Source organism: Ptychodera flava, chromosome 9 (genome assembly GCF_041260155.1).
Source record: "Ptychodera flava strain L36383 chromosome 9, AS_Pfla_20210202, whole genome shotgun sequence".
NCBI classification, from domain to species: Eukaryota; Metazoa; Hemichordata; class Enteropneusta; family Ptychoderidae; genus Ptychodera; species Ptychodera flava.
In genome coordinates, this window is record NC_091936.1 from 23,937,840 (window position 1) to 23,952,984 (window position 15,145).

The 15,145-nt window shown below is 36.1% G+C and overlaps 2 protein-coding genes across 3 annotated transcripts; one reads left to right on the top strand and one right to left on the bottom strand.

Moving 5' to 3' along the window:
- Positions 1 to 1,359: 1,359 nt before the first annotated feature.
- On the bottom strand, positions 1,360 to 11,881 carry LOC139140434 (inositol polyphosphate 1-phosphatase-like). Of its 2 annotated transcripts, XM_070709718.1 has the most exons (6): positions 11,580 to 11,881; positions 9,252 to 9,290; positions 8,144 to 8,391; positions 6,371 to 6,635; positions 4,934 to 5,108; positions 1,360 to 4,340 (listed from the first exon to the last, which is right to left on the bottom strand). In XM_070709718.1, the coding sequence occupies exons 3-6, from the start codon at positions 8,345 to 8,347 to the stop codon at positions 3,836 to 3,838; spliced, it is 1,149 nt and encodes a 382-aa protein (XP_070565819.1). In that variant the 5' UTR covers positions 8,348 to 8,391; positions 9,252 to 9,290; positions 11,580 to 11,881; the 3' UTR covers positions 1,360 to 3,835. The 2 variants fall into 2 exon arrangements, with proteins under 2 accessions (XP_070565819.1, XP_070565818.1); XM_070709717.1 differs by lacking the exon at positions 9,252 to 9,290 and having other exon boundaries at positions 11,580 to 11,875.
- Positions 11,882 to 11,937: 56 nt separating this feature from the next.
- On the top strand, positions 11,938 to 14,928 carry LOC139140436 (M-phase-specific PLK1-interacting protein-like). Its single transcript, XM_070709719.1, has 3 exons — positions 11,938 to 12,176; positions 12,788 to 12,989; positions 13,115 to 14,928. The coding sequence occupies exons 1-3, from the start codon at positions 12,067 to 12,069 to the stop codon at positions 13,253 to 13,255; spliced, it is 453 nt and encodes a 150-aa protein (XP_070565820.1). The 5' UTR covers positions 11,938 to 12,066; the 3' UTR covers positions 13,256 to 14,928.
- The last annotated feature ends 217 nt before the right edge of the window (positions 14,929 to 15,145 follow it).

Sequence of the window (15,145 nt, forward strand, 5' to 3'; positions counted from 1 at the left end):
ATGTGGTTCTATTTTCCTTTCTTTCAAATCAATCCACTGTAGCATGGCATTGGATGGCATACGCAAAAAAGTAATTTTTTCTGTGACGGCAAAATGATTCCTGTCCAACATTTCATTGGTATGATCATGTCCGTTGGGGAACACTGCCATTGAGGATTTTGTTGAACACAAAAAAAAATGAAAAAGCAAAAATGGCACACAGGTCTCAGAGTGATGTGGACAATAACAAATCCAAATTTGTTGGTCCTAGCCTGCAAGGCTACTGAAAATGTCACATTTCAACTCCAAAAGTTTATTACAAATCAACATGCGCCATATCATGAACTAAACTTTCCACACACCATTTGTTTTCTTCTGCTTGTCACTTTATTCAGCTTTGAAATTTACAATTACAATTCTAGTTTACAAATATTTCATTCACTGGTACAATTCATATGAAAAGTAACTTACAAAATATTGATAATATTTATTCACGTAACCATAAATATATATATTACATTCTAGTTAAGATATCAGTATATAGTAGTGTGCGCTATTTAAAAACTGCATAATGAATTTGATTAAAATGTGTCTTTTTTAAGTTCTCTACTATGTTCATCAGTATAGACAGCATAGACAATGTGTTTGGTCATCGCATTTCTCACACACCGTTTTGTAAATATATATCTAAACATGTATATGTATTAAGGTATATATATATATATATATATATATATATATATATATATATATATATATTAACATATATATTAAGGTATATATATCTATATATATATATATATTATATATATATATATATATATATATATATATATATATATATATATATATATCTCACACAGAGCTGTTTGTGTGTGTATCTGTATTTATATACATATGTTTGTTTATATACATACATCAACACATACATACCGTACATATCCGCCTTCATTCAATTTCATTAAACGTTATTCAATGACTAAGATCAATATAATTAATAATATTATCAAACCCAATGATATAGTTAATCTTGATGTTATTATCAAAATAAACCATCATTATTATATTTTTATCCTGAAGTGATAAACAAGTATATTCTGATAATTTATGAATAAAGTATTTTTTTGATACATGTATGAGATATTGATTGACATTTGCTTCTGATGCAAATGATAAAAATTGATATTATTAACATAAGTTGAAAACAAATAGAATATTTTACAGTAATTCTATTGCACGGTGAGTTGAGGACATGTCCTCTTTGAATCAAATGTAGTGATTGGTCACTGCTGTTCAACACATCAATACAAATTAATTGAAAAGCCAATCAGAAATGTTCTTACATGTGTACACAGCAGTATCAACATGGTGTCTTTGATGTTGCTGTGTATAGGATGTGAGTTGGGATGTATGTACTTTGGGAGTTTTCACAAAGGATACTGAGTGAAATGAAAGCCAGCTGCACTGATGTAATAATTCCTGAATAATATGATGACGGAATGTCACTAACAGTTTGTGATGAAAGACTTGTATATACACAACCAGGTATGCACAAATGGTGCAGACTTGTCCAAATATGTAAATTGAGTTTTTCCTTCTCAGTTGTCAGAACTCTTCGTTGCTATAACATAAAATTGTAAAAAGGAAAACACCTCGACAAATGGGAGGCATCTAAACTGGGCACGGTTTGAAGAAAAATTGGCAGTTTGACGACGGTATTTCAACGTAAATCTGTATGAATACTTGACCTGTAACTACTTTGATTTACTTTATCAATGTAATATTGGCAATGAGAGCTGTGTGTACAATGAAAAATACGAATAGATTCTACCACGGTATACAATGTTGCACACTGGAAACTCAGTGTGTGGTTTGAAACAGAAAATATCTAAGCAATGGACAATTGGCCTGAGTTTATTATAAGACAATTGGGAAAAACCTTCCACTTGCTTTATGAATATTTCATTTGCATGTCCTTCATTTTTTCAAATCTGTGTGAAATAAAATCAAGAACTTGCTAAAGTAGATATATATAGACTTCTGTTCTGAAAAGAAAGTTAAAATATTGAGTGATTAAATTACACAAAAATGTGTCAACAATTATAAATATTTTCTGTGACAGAAAAATCCACACATCAATTTAATAAAAATTTGCACTTGACACGTAAATGCATGCGTTACCAGAAGGAGTAAAGTTTACTGGGACAATACCCACAATTTCAATGTTTAAAATCACAATTTATCAACTGAGAATGCATTCAAGGAGACAGATACCAGTATAATGGTTGTTCACAATCACAAGGCAGGATTTCTTCTTCAGATTAAAAAAGAAATATCTGACAGAGGAGAAATGGGAGCCATAGGTGAGTTCATCAAAAGTATTACTGTTTTGTTAGTTGTGTGTCTGCAAGCTACTGGACATTGCCAACGGCAATAAAAATTTCATGAGTTTGGGAATAATCCCTTGATAGGATTGTCGCAGACAGCTGCATGACTATGTATATGTATATATGTTATGTAAATATGAGTAACTGTGTATGTTAGTAAATGAGGATTCATGTAAGTCTGGCTTGCAATTTCCTTTTTTCTTTATCCATTAACAGTTGGGTCACCTACTTACAAAGTAGGACACGTAATAAATACTCAACACAGTTGAGTAATTGTTGGAGAAGGTTCAGGGAAGATGAAAAGGGTTGACTCCGGGCAATGTACCTTTGTAACATGACAACCGTAAAATGTTCTTTCTGAGGGCGGCTTTGTGAAATTCCCACCGGTACCCACAAAAAATATAAGCTTTTTTTTTTTTGGCATCACTCTTTTTGAATGTGGAGAAAGTCATTAATGGTCAGTAATTAGATTGTGTTTACCGTGCACGAAATGCGAGCGCTTTGGGCGATGTCAATGGAATGCAAGAGGGAGTGTTCTCTCTCTTACCGGCGAAAGCCCTCTATTGTGCAGTGCGGATGTCACGTCCAGAAATCCATTTGCTCCAGAAAGTGTTCTTTTGTGGAAAACTAAGTTTATCTGATGTAAAAGATAGCATTGATCCAGCTTTGCCATAGGATTACATATCAAACCTTCAAACTCTCCAGAGGGCGCTCTGCTGAATTAAGTTTCCCTTCCCCTTGTTGACTTAGACCAGCTTTCCTATGCATATGTCTACTGTGTTTTCTGAAATCAGTGGCATTTTCAGCAACTCTTTGCTGCAAAGTGATTATAAGATTCAATGGTTTCACATTTGCTTTGTCTTTGGTATTTATGGCTTTGGCTTTGATTTCCCTGAAAGAGTAATCTTACTATCTGATGTTGATAAGTTAAATCCTTGTAATATGTTACAGCGCAGACAAAAACTTGTCTTAAAACCAATTCTAATCATCAGAAATTAAAGTTGTTTTTAAAAGAAAAAACTTGTTCTTAAACCAATGTATCAGAAATCAAAGTGTTTTTCATAAAAAAATGTTTTACAACTAAATATAGTGAAATTAAAATTGTTTTTCACAAAAAAATTTCATTAGCTTGATGATGGATTCTATAGAATAATTTAGATGCTTATGGCAAGGGTTATAGTTCTTGAAATGATGTACTGACCACGTGAAGAATCTAACTAGAGTACAGATTAAAATTTAAAACGCAATACAAAGATTTAAAAACAAATAGAGTAAATGATTATGATATATGTAGTTATAATATAAAGTAATTATAAGTTATGTTAGGTAACTAGAAGTTAGAAACCAGAAATCCTATACATAGTTTGTGAATAAGTAGCATAAATAGTTAAACTTGTAAATGAAGTAGCCTGCATATGGGAATAGTACACTGTGATAGCATATATGGTACATGTAAATCTATTTGTTTTCTACAATTTGTGTGTTTGGAGTAATTTCAGAATTTCTTTGGCGGCATCTTCAGACCAATAGGCTATCATACCTCCACTGTTTGCCCACTTCTGGCCAGGCTCGTAGTCGTTGCTGTCTGGCTTGTCGTAGTGGATCGCTGCAGAGTTGAGACATGCCCCATCGTCGCCGCACTGCATGGCTTTCTTGAGGTCCACGATTCCACCTCCCATGGAGGTTAAGATTGCATGGGGGGCACAGCAGTCCCACTTAAAGGTGGTGCCCTTGGACAGAATGTAAGCATCGACCAGCTTGTCAGAGACACAGAGCGCTTTGTACCCAGCACCGCTGGCGTATTGGTATCTACCTTTGCCTCCAGCTGCCACGGCCGACTTAATGTTTTCTTGTTCGCTGGAGCTCAATACTACAGCTAAGGGAGATTTTCTTTCTTGACTATCATGGCCATCGGAGTAGGAGTTGGCCCGGATGTCTTTCCAGCATACTCCCCATATCGGTCTTCCCTGCCATCTAAAAACAGGAAATACCATTGTCAGCTTCACAACAGTGTTAACCTACATCTTTTGCTGCAGATTTGTAACAGAGATACTCTCATCCGATCACTGCTGGTTTTTTGGTCATACTGTCTTGTTTTAAACTAGTTCATCCTGGCAAAACGAAAAACTTGCCATGAAAAATTCAAGTTTCCACTGAAACAATGTAAAACTGATGATACTTCATTGCGTAAAATGGAAATCCCTTAATACATTTTTGTTTACAAAATCAGTAAATCTATTGTATAATCAACACTTGTCCAAACTTAAAACAAATTTATCTTTTAGACATGACAGCATCATGGTCTGGCTGAAAATAAATTGGTTCTCAATTCATTGTTCCTATTCTCATTTGAGATGATTTTGTGAGAATTTTGGACATTAACCATTTGCATCAATGACATATCAAAATGACCAAGGGCGACTAGTATTTGAGTGTGTGTATATATATTATTTGTATACATCCACAAACATGCATACACATTCATACATACATACATACATACATACATACATACCGGTACATACATACATGCATAACACATAGTCATTATTTGAATGAAGACATACTTTGCTGTTGTTTTATCTAGCTGTGCAAACGGCTGATTGATAACACCAATGACTGGTAAACCAGTGTTTCTGTCATAGACACCAATAAGCACAGTTGAACATTCAAGTCCACAGCTATGGACGCCATTCTCCGCTACATTGTCTGATATGCCTTTGATGTATTCCGATGTTGAATCTAGGATGTAAAATCAAGAGAAAGAGAGAAATGGAATATTTTGACACAGTACAAATATGCAAATTTCTAACACTGGGGGCGCTGGTTAAGTATATGTAAAGTTTTACGCCATTTATATCCAAACATGGATGAACAAGATTGCAAAAAGACGATATCAAGTGTATTGCATGGAAAGTTTAATATTTCTGACATTGTCTTTCTGCGACATTTGTAATTGATATTTCATAACAAATAAAATGAAGAACAATGTGAACCAGCCATTTCTTATTGTTGTCATAATTGTTGGCCTAAAAAACTCTTCATGGTCAATAGTCTGAGCACTTTTAATGACTAAAATTGAATGAAAAGGTTATATTACTTAATCTGGCTTTCAAAGTTGTTTTGCATGATAGTTTGATCGCCATGGAAACCACTGTTCCACTCTCTACTAATTGCCATACAGGAGAACTAATCTGATTTGCTTGCATGTGAAACAAGAGACTGAAGATAAATAGGACTCTTCAACAGAAAGATAATTTTGGGATGGCTCGTATAAGAACCTAGTCACCATAGCAACAACTGGATCATGTAACAAAGTCTATAATCTCAGCATATCCTTTGAAAAGAAGCAGACGTAATGCTGAGCTGCAGTAATCTAGAAGCAATTCCTTCTACTGGCTGTTTAGGGCCATTGTCCGATTCAAGTGAGAGACAGATTTTGATTATACTCATGGTTGATATTACAATGACAAGAAATAATTGGCGCTTGGAGTGATTATATTAACATTTTATACTCAGTACACATGGTCCAAATTGAGATAGGATAAATCACCGTCAGCTCCTATGGTGGAACATAACCTGAGAAAGAACATTAAGTGTAGTGCATTGTATAATCTTCATCTCGATATGATCAAGGGGATCCGATTTTAAACTGTAATCAAGCCTCAGCTTCACTTAAGTTGCTTTTTAAACTTTCATCACTATGGTTTGGTCTGAACTCATTGTTACTGACAGTGATTTAGGTCCCTGTTTACGGGAAGTATAAAATTGGGGTGGGACGGTTCACAAAGTGCTCAATTTCTGCTTGTATCAATGTGCCCTCTATACCTATATCACATGCCTGTATTGGTGTTCTTTTGACTGAATAATATTTTGCATATATGTCTTAGAATAAGACTAAGCAGAGGAAATGTGAAAAAGATTCAAAGATTGGGCACGATGCACGTAATAAACAGCTGGACAATATTGAACATCCAGAATAACTGACAGAAATGGGACATTACCTATAGGATCAATCCAGATTGCAAAGTTTTCCATGTCAAGTTCAAGAACTAACTTGTCAACCTTCTCGTCTTTCACTTCATCAAGTTCTTGGTGGATGACTTTGGCCAGTATGTTGGCAGCGGCAGTGTTGCCATCCAGCACTTTTCCCAGCAGCTGTGCGGTCTCTTCCTGGGTGCTCTGCACACCCACTGCGATGGATTCACCGAGGGTGTTGGTAAACAGGTTGCTTTCTTCACCGTAGATGTGTTCCTTCATCTCTGGGAACTGTGGGGAAACAATGTCACAAATGTTTGAATGTGAATAAACATTGCAGATAAAGCAAATGTTAACTGATTTGGTAGTGCTTTCAGTGTCAGTGACAGTGTGTGTGAATCAATCATGGGGCTGGTTTGTGATCAGACCAGGATGTTTTTCACCTCAATTTTTATAGACAACTTTGGAAACTCTCTCCAATGAAACAGTGGGGTGAGGTTAATTTTACAAAGCAGAATCCTTGCAGGTAAGGAGGTATTCCAAGAAAAGGGCTTATTCCAAGATATTGCAGTCCTATCATTAATATACTCTTTTATCTGGAAGTGATATTTTAAATATATATAAATGTGCAACTGTGTTTTATATTGACTTATCAGATGTTTTATCAAAGCTCTCCATTAATGCACCTGGTAAAATTTTGTACACCTGTCCTACTTTCAAACCACCCTGTTGCCGCATCAATGTTTTAAAATTTGCTCAAATCAACAGATGTTTGAATAATTTAATGAAATGTTTCATAACGATCATAATACAGTGAAACCTGTCTAAACCGAACCCTGTCTGAACTGGAAACCTGTCTAAACTGAACCCTTTTCCCGGGCCCATTCCAATAGAGCTCTATGTTAAAAGGACCTCTATAAACCAAACACCTCTCCAAATCAAACAATTAATATTTTCAGTGATGTGTTTCAGACTGACATTTGACATGTGATATTTTGATAGCTGTTCTTGTTAATTTGTTTGCTTTTCTTTCCTTTTCTATGATTTTTAAACATTTTTCTTTGCTTTGTTGCTCTTTGTTTTGTTTTTGTTCTGTTAATGTTAACGCAGTGTTTTCTTTAAAATTTTGATTTTTTTTTTTTCAGGAACTGGTAAATGAGACTTGATCCCATGGGATTTCCAAATAAATAATTCAATAAATAAATAAACATGCAAAAATTAATATTTTTCTCAATTTTTATAAGACCGTGGAAAATTACACATACATGTTAAACAAAAGTGTGCCTTCGTTACCAGCAAGTTTAATACTATAATGAAAGCCATGGAATCAAATGTGAAGGGATTTGACCATAAACAGTAAGAGAAAATAAATACATTTGAACAGGCATATTTACCTGAATCTGATTTGGCAGGACCCGATTATCACGCAGGGGATGCTATATTTAGTCACAAATTGCCATCAGTGCTATTTTTAATAACTTCTAGTAGGTTTTGATTCTCAAAAACGGGAAGTAACAAAACTGAATATTTTAAATTTCTTTTCAATGAAAAAGTGGGTATTTCAGTATCTGACAAGAGAACAAAGGTGTGACATACTTGCCAAATATGACCCGGGCAAGTCTAGTAAATCCTGCCAAAATAATAAATCAACATGAAACATTTCAAAAGTCAATGATAATTAGATTATTTGCAATAAAAATGGTGAAAATGCTTTTAAATTTCAATAAGAGAACATTTCCATATCTCTTAGACTCATTATCATTTTGTGATGAGAAAGATTACAATGAAGAAACACTTACTTTTTCTGAGACATCATGCTTGATCATTTCTTGAATCAGCACATCAGCCAACGTCTTGAAGTCCTGCACAAATCTCTTGTTCTTTGCATCACCGGTTTTTTCTTCCACCAACAACTCAAAGAGAGCATGTTCAGATCGGATGACTCTGGCAAGATTGGCAGCTTTCTCCGAGAGGCTGATCAGCAACTTCAAAAATTCAGCCATATTGTCAGTTGGAAATATTCAACGGGTATGGTCACAGCATCAACCTGCAAGGAAAGTCAAATTTCAGTCTTTCAAACAAGTATGTCTGCAGACTACATACAAAGCTGACAAACTGCCAGACTGTTGGTGTTGACCCGGTTTATTGCCAAATTTTGTATAATAGCCAAATGGTTTTCAATGGTCTGATTGGATCTATATGCAAAGGTGTTTAAGGGGAAGAGTTTGAACCTACCTGGAACAAAATGGAATATGGTTCAAATAGAAATTGACTGTGACACTATCATTATCAATGGAAGTCAGCTCCTCGTTACACATGCACAGTTTGCGGCAGAAAGATTGCCTATACAATGAAAACTATAACTTTGCTGCTATGCAAAGAAAAATACAGTATTTATGACAAACATAGCTCACATTATGGACACAACAAAAATCATAAAAAAACACATAATGAAAAATACCAACTAAATGATCTGGATTTGATAGACAAAGTAAGAATTATGAAAACGTCTCCTCCAACGCAAATTGTCGATGTAGTCTTATGATTCGTATGTGAGCTCTTTGTAGAAATTCTCCTTATATATCGGCAACTGTCAGTCTAGTTCATCTTTGTAATTAGAGTGAATGCTGTAAGCTCATTTCCACTGAACAGTTAATCAGTACGACGAGTCGCAATTTGTGATATTCTGGGCTCATTAATTAATCTATGTTACTGTAGAGACAATGATAATGCAGGAAGTATGTGAAGTACTATGTCTGGAGTTGTTTGTGCGCCCAATGTAAATGGCTGTTGATCAGCGTGTAATTATTGGTGTGAAACCAAAGGTTTAGTTTCAAATACTTTTTTCCATTCCAAATACAACATACAGCCTTTCCTTTTAACTAAACGTCAAGTAAGAGTTATTACCTTTTCTAGTCAAAACTCCCAATTTGACACTTTTCAAACCTGCAAAAATTTAATTACATCACCAAATATTATGCGAAAATGATTTCTTGAAACAAACTTTATTTTGAACATTATCTGGAAAAAAGTGCACAGGAAAAGATGACTAGTCAAACACACAACCAAACAGACAGCCAGGAATGGGAATGAGATGAGCATTGCCTGCCTACCTTGCTGTTGGCAGTAAAGAGGATAAAATATTAATCAACTGCTGAGAAAGCAATTTTCCTGCATCAGTGGAAACCATTGACAAATATATCAAAGGCACATTAACAATCTCATCTTTGTGGCATAGTTAATGTGATAATCTCTCTTCATCATTACATCTTATTCTCATTTTTAAATGTTTTATTCAATCAATCAATCAACTAATCTTTATTGTACTTGACACATACTATCAGATAGCATGGTATTGTACATCAAAATACATTGAAACTGTAAAAGTGAACAATTAACACAGTGGGAGAAAAATAGTAAACAATCTCCTATGTAATAAGATAGCTACGTGGGTTGGTTGGAGCCACTTGAGGGTTAAACCTGTACTCTTCAAGAAGAGAGCAAGTTTTACATAATACAATCCATCACCTTTTTACATTATCTTCTTTTCATGAGCTAGATGCCGGAAAAAATTACATATAAGGCCCCCCCAAAAAAGAAATGTTTCTGGTCAGCGCGTGCGTCACTTGAACAACAGCGCGTCACCCTTTTTTTTCTGTTTGTGGCCGGCGGCCGTGGCTGACACCAAACCAAAATGGCTGAAGAAAAAAAAGGGAAAATTCTTTGGGGGCATGATCAGTGACAGCATGAAAAGTATATATATATATGTGACTATATTGATACAACTATAAAACTGACCCTCCTCCCTCCCTTGAGGGAAAAAAAATGAAAATAAAAAAAAAAATAAAATGAGCGTCGCCGCACCATTTTTTAAAGAAAGACCTGACCAGAAACATTTCTTTTTTTGGGGGGGGGGGGGGGGCCTAATGCAGTGGTAAGGGCCAGACAATCAATGGAAAAATTGGCCATTTTCCCTCTCAATATTTTTGCACAAAGCAAGCTGAGTCCCTCTGGCAGTAGCTTGGATCAATAGACCTACTTTCTTGGTGCTGTTGAAATTTGATACATAATATTTGTTTTGGTGGCATTTGTCTAACAGTTTTTCTGATATACAAAGATGATATCACTTGCTTATGTTAGAGGTTAGAATAACTAGTAAAGAGAATATTACTAGAGTAATCTTTAACAGATATTATTACTTGATTTTATTACTTAATTTAATGGTAATGTTTTTCAATAAACGCCCAATTAAGAATCAATCACTGCAATTTCCCACGAGGACATCTGTATAATATTAGTGTGGAAACTGGCCAACAATTTGCCAGACATCAGGACTGGTAACTTTTCAAAAAACAAAAAACCATTATGCAAACTCTGTCTTCCAAGACGCGACGACTTTCCTTTTCCATTTCGTCTATCGTACGCATTGTTGGCTTCCTTCTTACTTGCACCGGTGTCTTTATTTTTCTTTTGGGGAGGTTCTATGCCAAGGAATCGACTCAACATTGTGTTTACGTAACGCAAACCCGTGCCGTTGTTGTACTTGTACTTGTGCTGGAGGACGCATGTGCACTGGCTGATATCGCGCAAATCTCGCTTAGTGTGAGATTTTCTAGTATGAGTGACTTCCTGTTACCCGTGTTTGCATGTCTCGCTTGCATTGCGTTCTGGCGTCACACAGTTGCACAGTTTCAGTAGCATAAGCGCGTCAAAGTCGGACGTATTGGTATACTACATTTCGTTTATTTTACACAACATCTAGAAGCAGCTGATCGATGAGATTACTGGGTATGCCGTATGGGCTACTATCGAGAGCCCGACACACGGACGTTGAAGTACAATTTTCCTCCCGTCCGACTGAAAAGTTACCCGTCTCGGACGGGAGGACGGGCGGTAGTTTCCAACGCTGTATATATATATATATATATATATATATATATATATATATATATGAGAGAGCAGTTATGGTACCTAATAAAATGGTGATGATGTTAGAGAATTTCTGCTAATGCTACTCTTACATATGTACTTAAAATTTAAATCAAAAACAATATCGAAACAACAACAAACATAAAGAAAAAGATAAAGACAATTTAGTGTCACTATAAATTACAACAAACTTAACATTGCCAAACAGATGGTTCCTGAGTTTCCTGTGATATTATAATTGTACATCACATGTGTATGGCATGCATTCAGTACCAATAGTCTGACTTTACAGTCGGTTACACTCACCGGTTCCTCAACTTCCTGGAAGAGGGTCGTACTGCGTTTTGTGTCGGACAGTCCAGGCTGATTTCAACAGTTTTGAGTTTCGACTGTACAGAAAAGATTCTTTCTTCGTTCACCACCACTGCTGGAGCTGGCGCACTCAGTTGTCAATCACAGTTTCATCTTGCCTAAAGTTTTTCGCTTATATTTAATTAAAATGATAAGAGACAGAAAATGATATAATATTGGCAGTGGAAGCTTTGTTTCCTGTTCCGTATCAGCTTGGGCGCGACCCTCCGGTTAACCCCTAACCTTCTAACCTCACTACGCTTTAAACAGTTTATGTGTATAACGTCATCGAAAATTGTGAGGACTACTGACCCGGAAGTGAACGATCGGTGTCAAACCTTCAGAAGCTTTTGTACGTGTGGCTTCGTGTTGGACTCAAGCTTTGTTATGCTGAGGAAAACGTGCTCGAAAGTAACCTAAAAGAAGTGTCGTGATAGAGAAAATGTATTCGGGTCATTCAAATCAACAGTCGAACAGATTTCATCGCCCTCAACCACCGCCACCTGGTCCAAGGTTCGGAAGCCCTAGCCCTCCGTGGCGTCCTCAAAATAGGTGAGTACAGTATTTTAATTCCTTGGACATGTACAACTAACCATTGGAGATATCGTCATGATTCATGGATGATGACTGAGTCAGCTTGACGTGCAGATATTTTCGATATCATAGTGTGACATACATTACCAGCACCTTCCAAAAGATGCTCGTGCAAGTCAGTGAGAACCACGAGATTGTTAAAAAATGTCGAAGGAAAGTCACTGCACATGCTATATGCTAGTGCATGTACCAGTACTTGTAGTGTCAGCGAAATTTTGGCCTCTTTTGAATAACTTGAACAATAGTATATTCGTGTGCATTAGGCAATCAAATTTGCAAAAATCATGTTGCATGCCACCAGCGTTCTTAACAGTTTCTGTATGCATGGGTTCACCAATCTGTTTGAAAAGAAGATGGCACGAAAGTCTGGCTGTTAACCTGTGAAAGGGTTTCAGGGGATATACTTGTTTCTGTAGTTGTTGTGGTATGTAGAATTTCAGAACAGGTTACGCAAAGAAGGAGCTAACTCCTTGATTTACATAAACATTTAATTGTAAGAGACAATAATCCAATATTGATAGTTTTCAATTCCCAAGTTCTTACAATACTCATATACTTCTACTTGACAGCCCTTTCCGTCAACATTCACCTCGTGGATACAGTCCTCAACAACGTGGCTACCACCACCACCAACCACAGTTCAACCAGCGATCACAATCAAGCGGACCTCATTCGAATCGTTTCCCCCGCTACGATTCCCCAAATTACAGAGGGCACCACCACTCCAAACCATATCGAGGCGGTGGACACAGAGGGCGACATTCACATAGGGTAAGATAAAATGATCTTTGCAACGGACATTTTCGAATTGCCTCTTTTGTTAGTAATTTCTAGTACTTGTAATGATGGTACGAGGGGTAAACTCACAAATTAACAATGACTGATTATCTTGTCAGGGCAAACACCACCACCACCATCACCACCTTCAACATCAGTACAATAACAAAGCTGACATTGGCACACACTACTACAGAGAGTCTATGGTGAAAGATCCATGGGAAGGAATGACACCAATCAGCGTCGATGGTCAGAGGTAGCACCGATGGAGTTGCACCACCCATGGTCAGTGTCGGACCATGTCTCTCGAAGTGCTAGTATAATCCTCATGTTAAAGTCTGTTGTAATGGGAGAGGGACAATAGTGTGACAAACCAAACCATACGGGATTCAGTACACTGACGAGAAAGTGACGAAGAATTGACAATCTTACCTGGTTGTCGATGCACATCAAGACGTTATCAAAAAGAAACTTCATAAAGTGTTTGTCATCGTAGCATCACCATAAACCTGAAATGAGCACCAGTGGCATTATTACAAAGTAGAACATGGAAGTATTGTCAGTCATGGTTTGTCCCAAATCCATTGTTTTCTATGGTAAAGTTGGACCTGTACACAGGGAACTGGGGGTGAAAGGGTTAAGGTGATGTTCACTTTTATTGCAGCCAATGCAGTCTTGAGAATCAACACATCTTCAACGATACTGTTAAGTATCTCGTACATAATCAGTATTTTAGTCTCAATGTTACTTTTTTAAACAAACAGGAACATTCCACAAAATTCGAAAAATTATTTTTATTAGTTTATTTTTTAAACATTGCATGAGGTAAATGTGTGCCAGCTTATTCTATACATCAGAGCCACTGCCAATTTTTCCCATGCAGTCCATGCAAAAAGTGGATACTCTATACTTTAGCAAGAATAATGTCAGATCCTGAGAAAATGTAAACCAAATATATGGCAAGCTAGAATTGGCGTGTTTAGTGGGTGTTTACAATGGTAGCTTCTACAGTGCATGATAGAGAATTAAATTTTGATTCTATGCAGTGAGATACATTTCAACCAAGCTCAAGGGCAGTGAAAGTCATGTTTTTGAACCTATCCTCACAAACGCTGTTATTTCTTCAAGAAGTATCATTATAGCTTGCAAATGAGCACATTAACAGATATAGTTGTTTTGGATTTTGCTAAGTTTTTATCATTATAAGTGTACTGTGAATTTTTCATTAATAATTGGTGGTAGTTGACCTCTGAACTCAAAATTGCAGAAAGGCATTATGGGGCACTAAACTTCCTGTATGCCATGGGAAGTCCAGAGGTCGACTGATCCTGAATGTACAAAGCTGTAGACTCAAATCTCTGAAGTGCATAGAAAGAAGGGAGACCTTCATATTTGACATTTTTATGACAAAATTAATTACAAAAGTGAGAAAATTATTTTTTTTTAAATGTAGAGCTGTCTATAAAGTTAGTATCAATGATATCTGCACTCCCTTTGTAAGTAATGATGTATGTATATAGAGTACTGAATCTATGTGGGATGTTTAACGGAAGTAAGAACAGAAATTTTCGCACGAGATTTTAACTGGCAAGTGGAATGTAGAAATATTGCTGAATTTTCTCTGATTAACATGAAGAGGTCTTCGACCGTTTTCTTTTTAACTTATCAGAAATTCATATCGTCATATTGTGACAAACAGATTTTGACTGAGTTTTCAAGATTTTAAATAATTTTTACCGTCACTTCAGTAATTTTTCTATCAATGAATTTGATGTACACTTAAACTGTAACTACATTTTAATATACAACGAGGTCATTAAATCTGATGTCATCTGGCATTTCATTTGAGTAGATTCTGTAAGAATTGACAGCCACATTCCATATTTACAGTACATTGTATCCTTCTTTCAATAAATTGGAATATTGAACTTGACATTGAGTTTTGTTACATGGGGCTGGTCTAATCAGCAAAGAAAACGTCAGTTATGATGAAACCAGTGTGATTTTGAAGTGGAATTATTACAAAAATTCTCTCCGGAAAGACGGGCTCTGTATGTGGTTTATAAATGTATGTAAAATGTAATGAAATATGCAGATATGCTGTGCTACCTTATCACCCCCATTTTCTTATACATGTTTCCACCCACTCT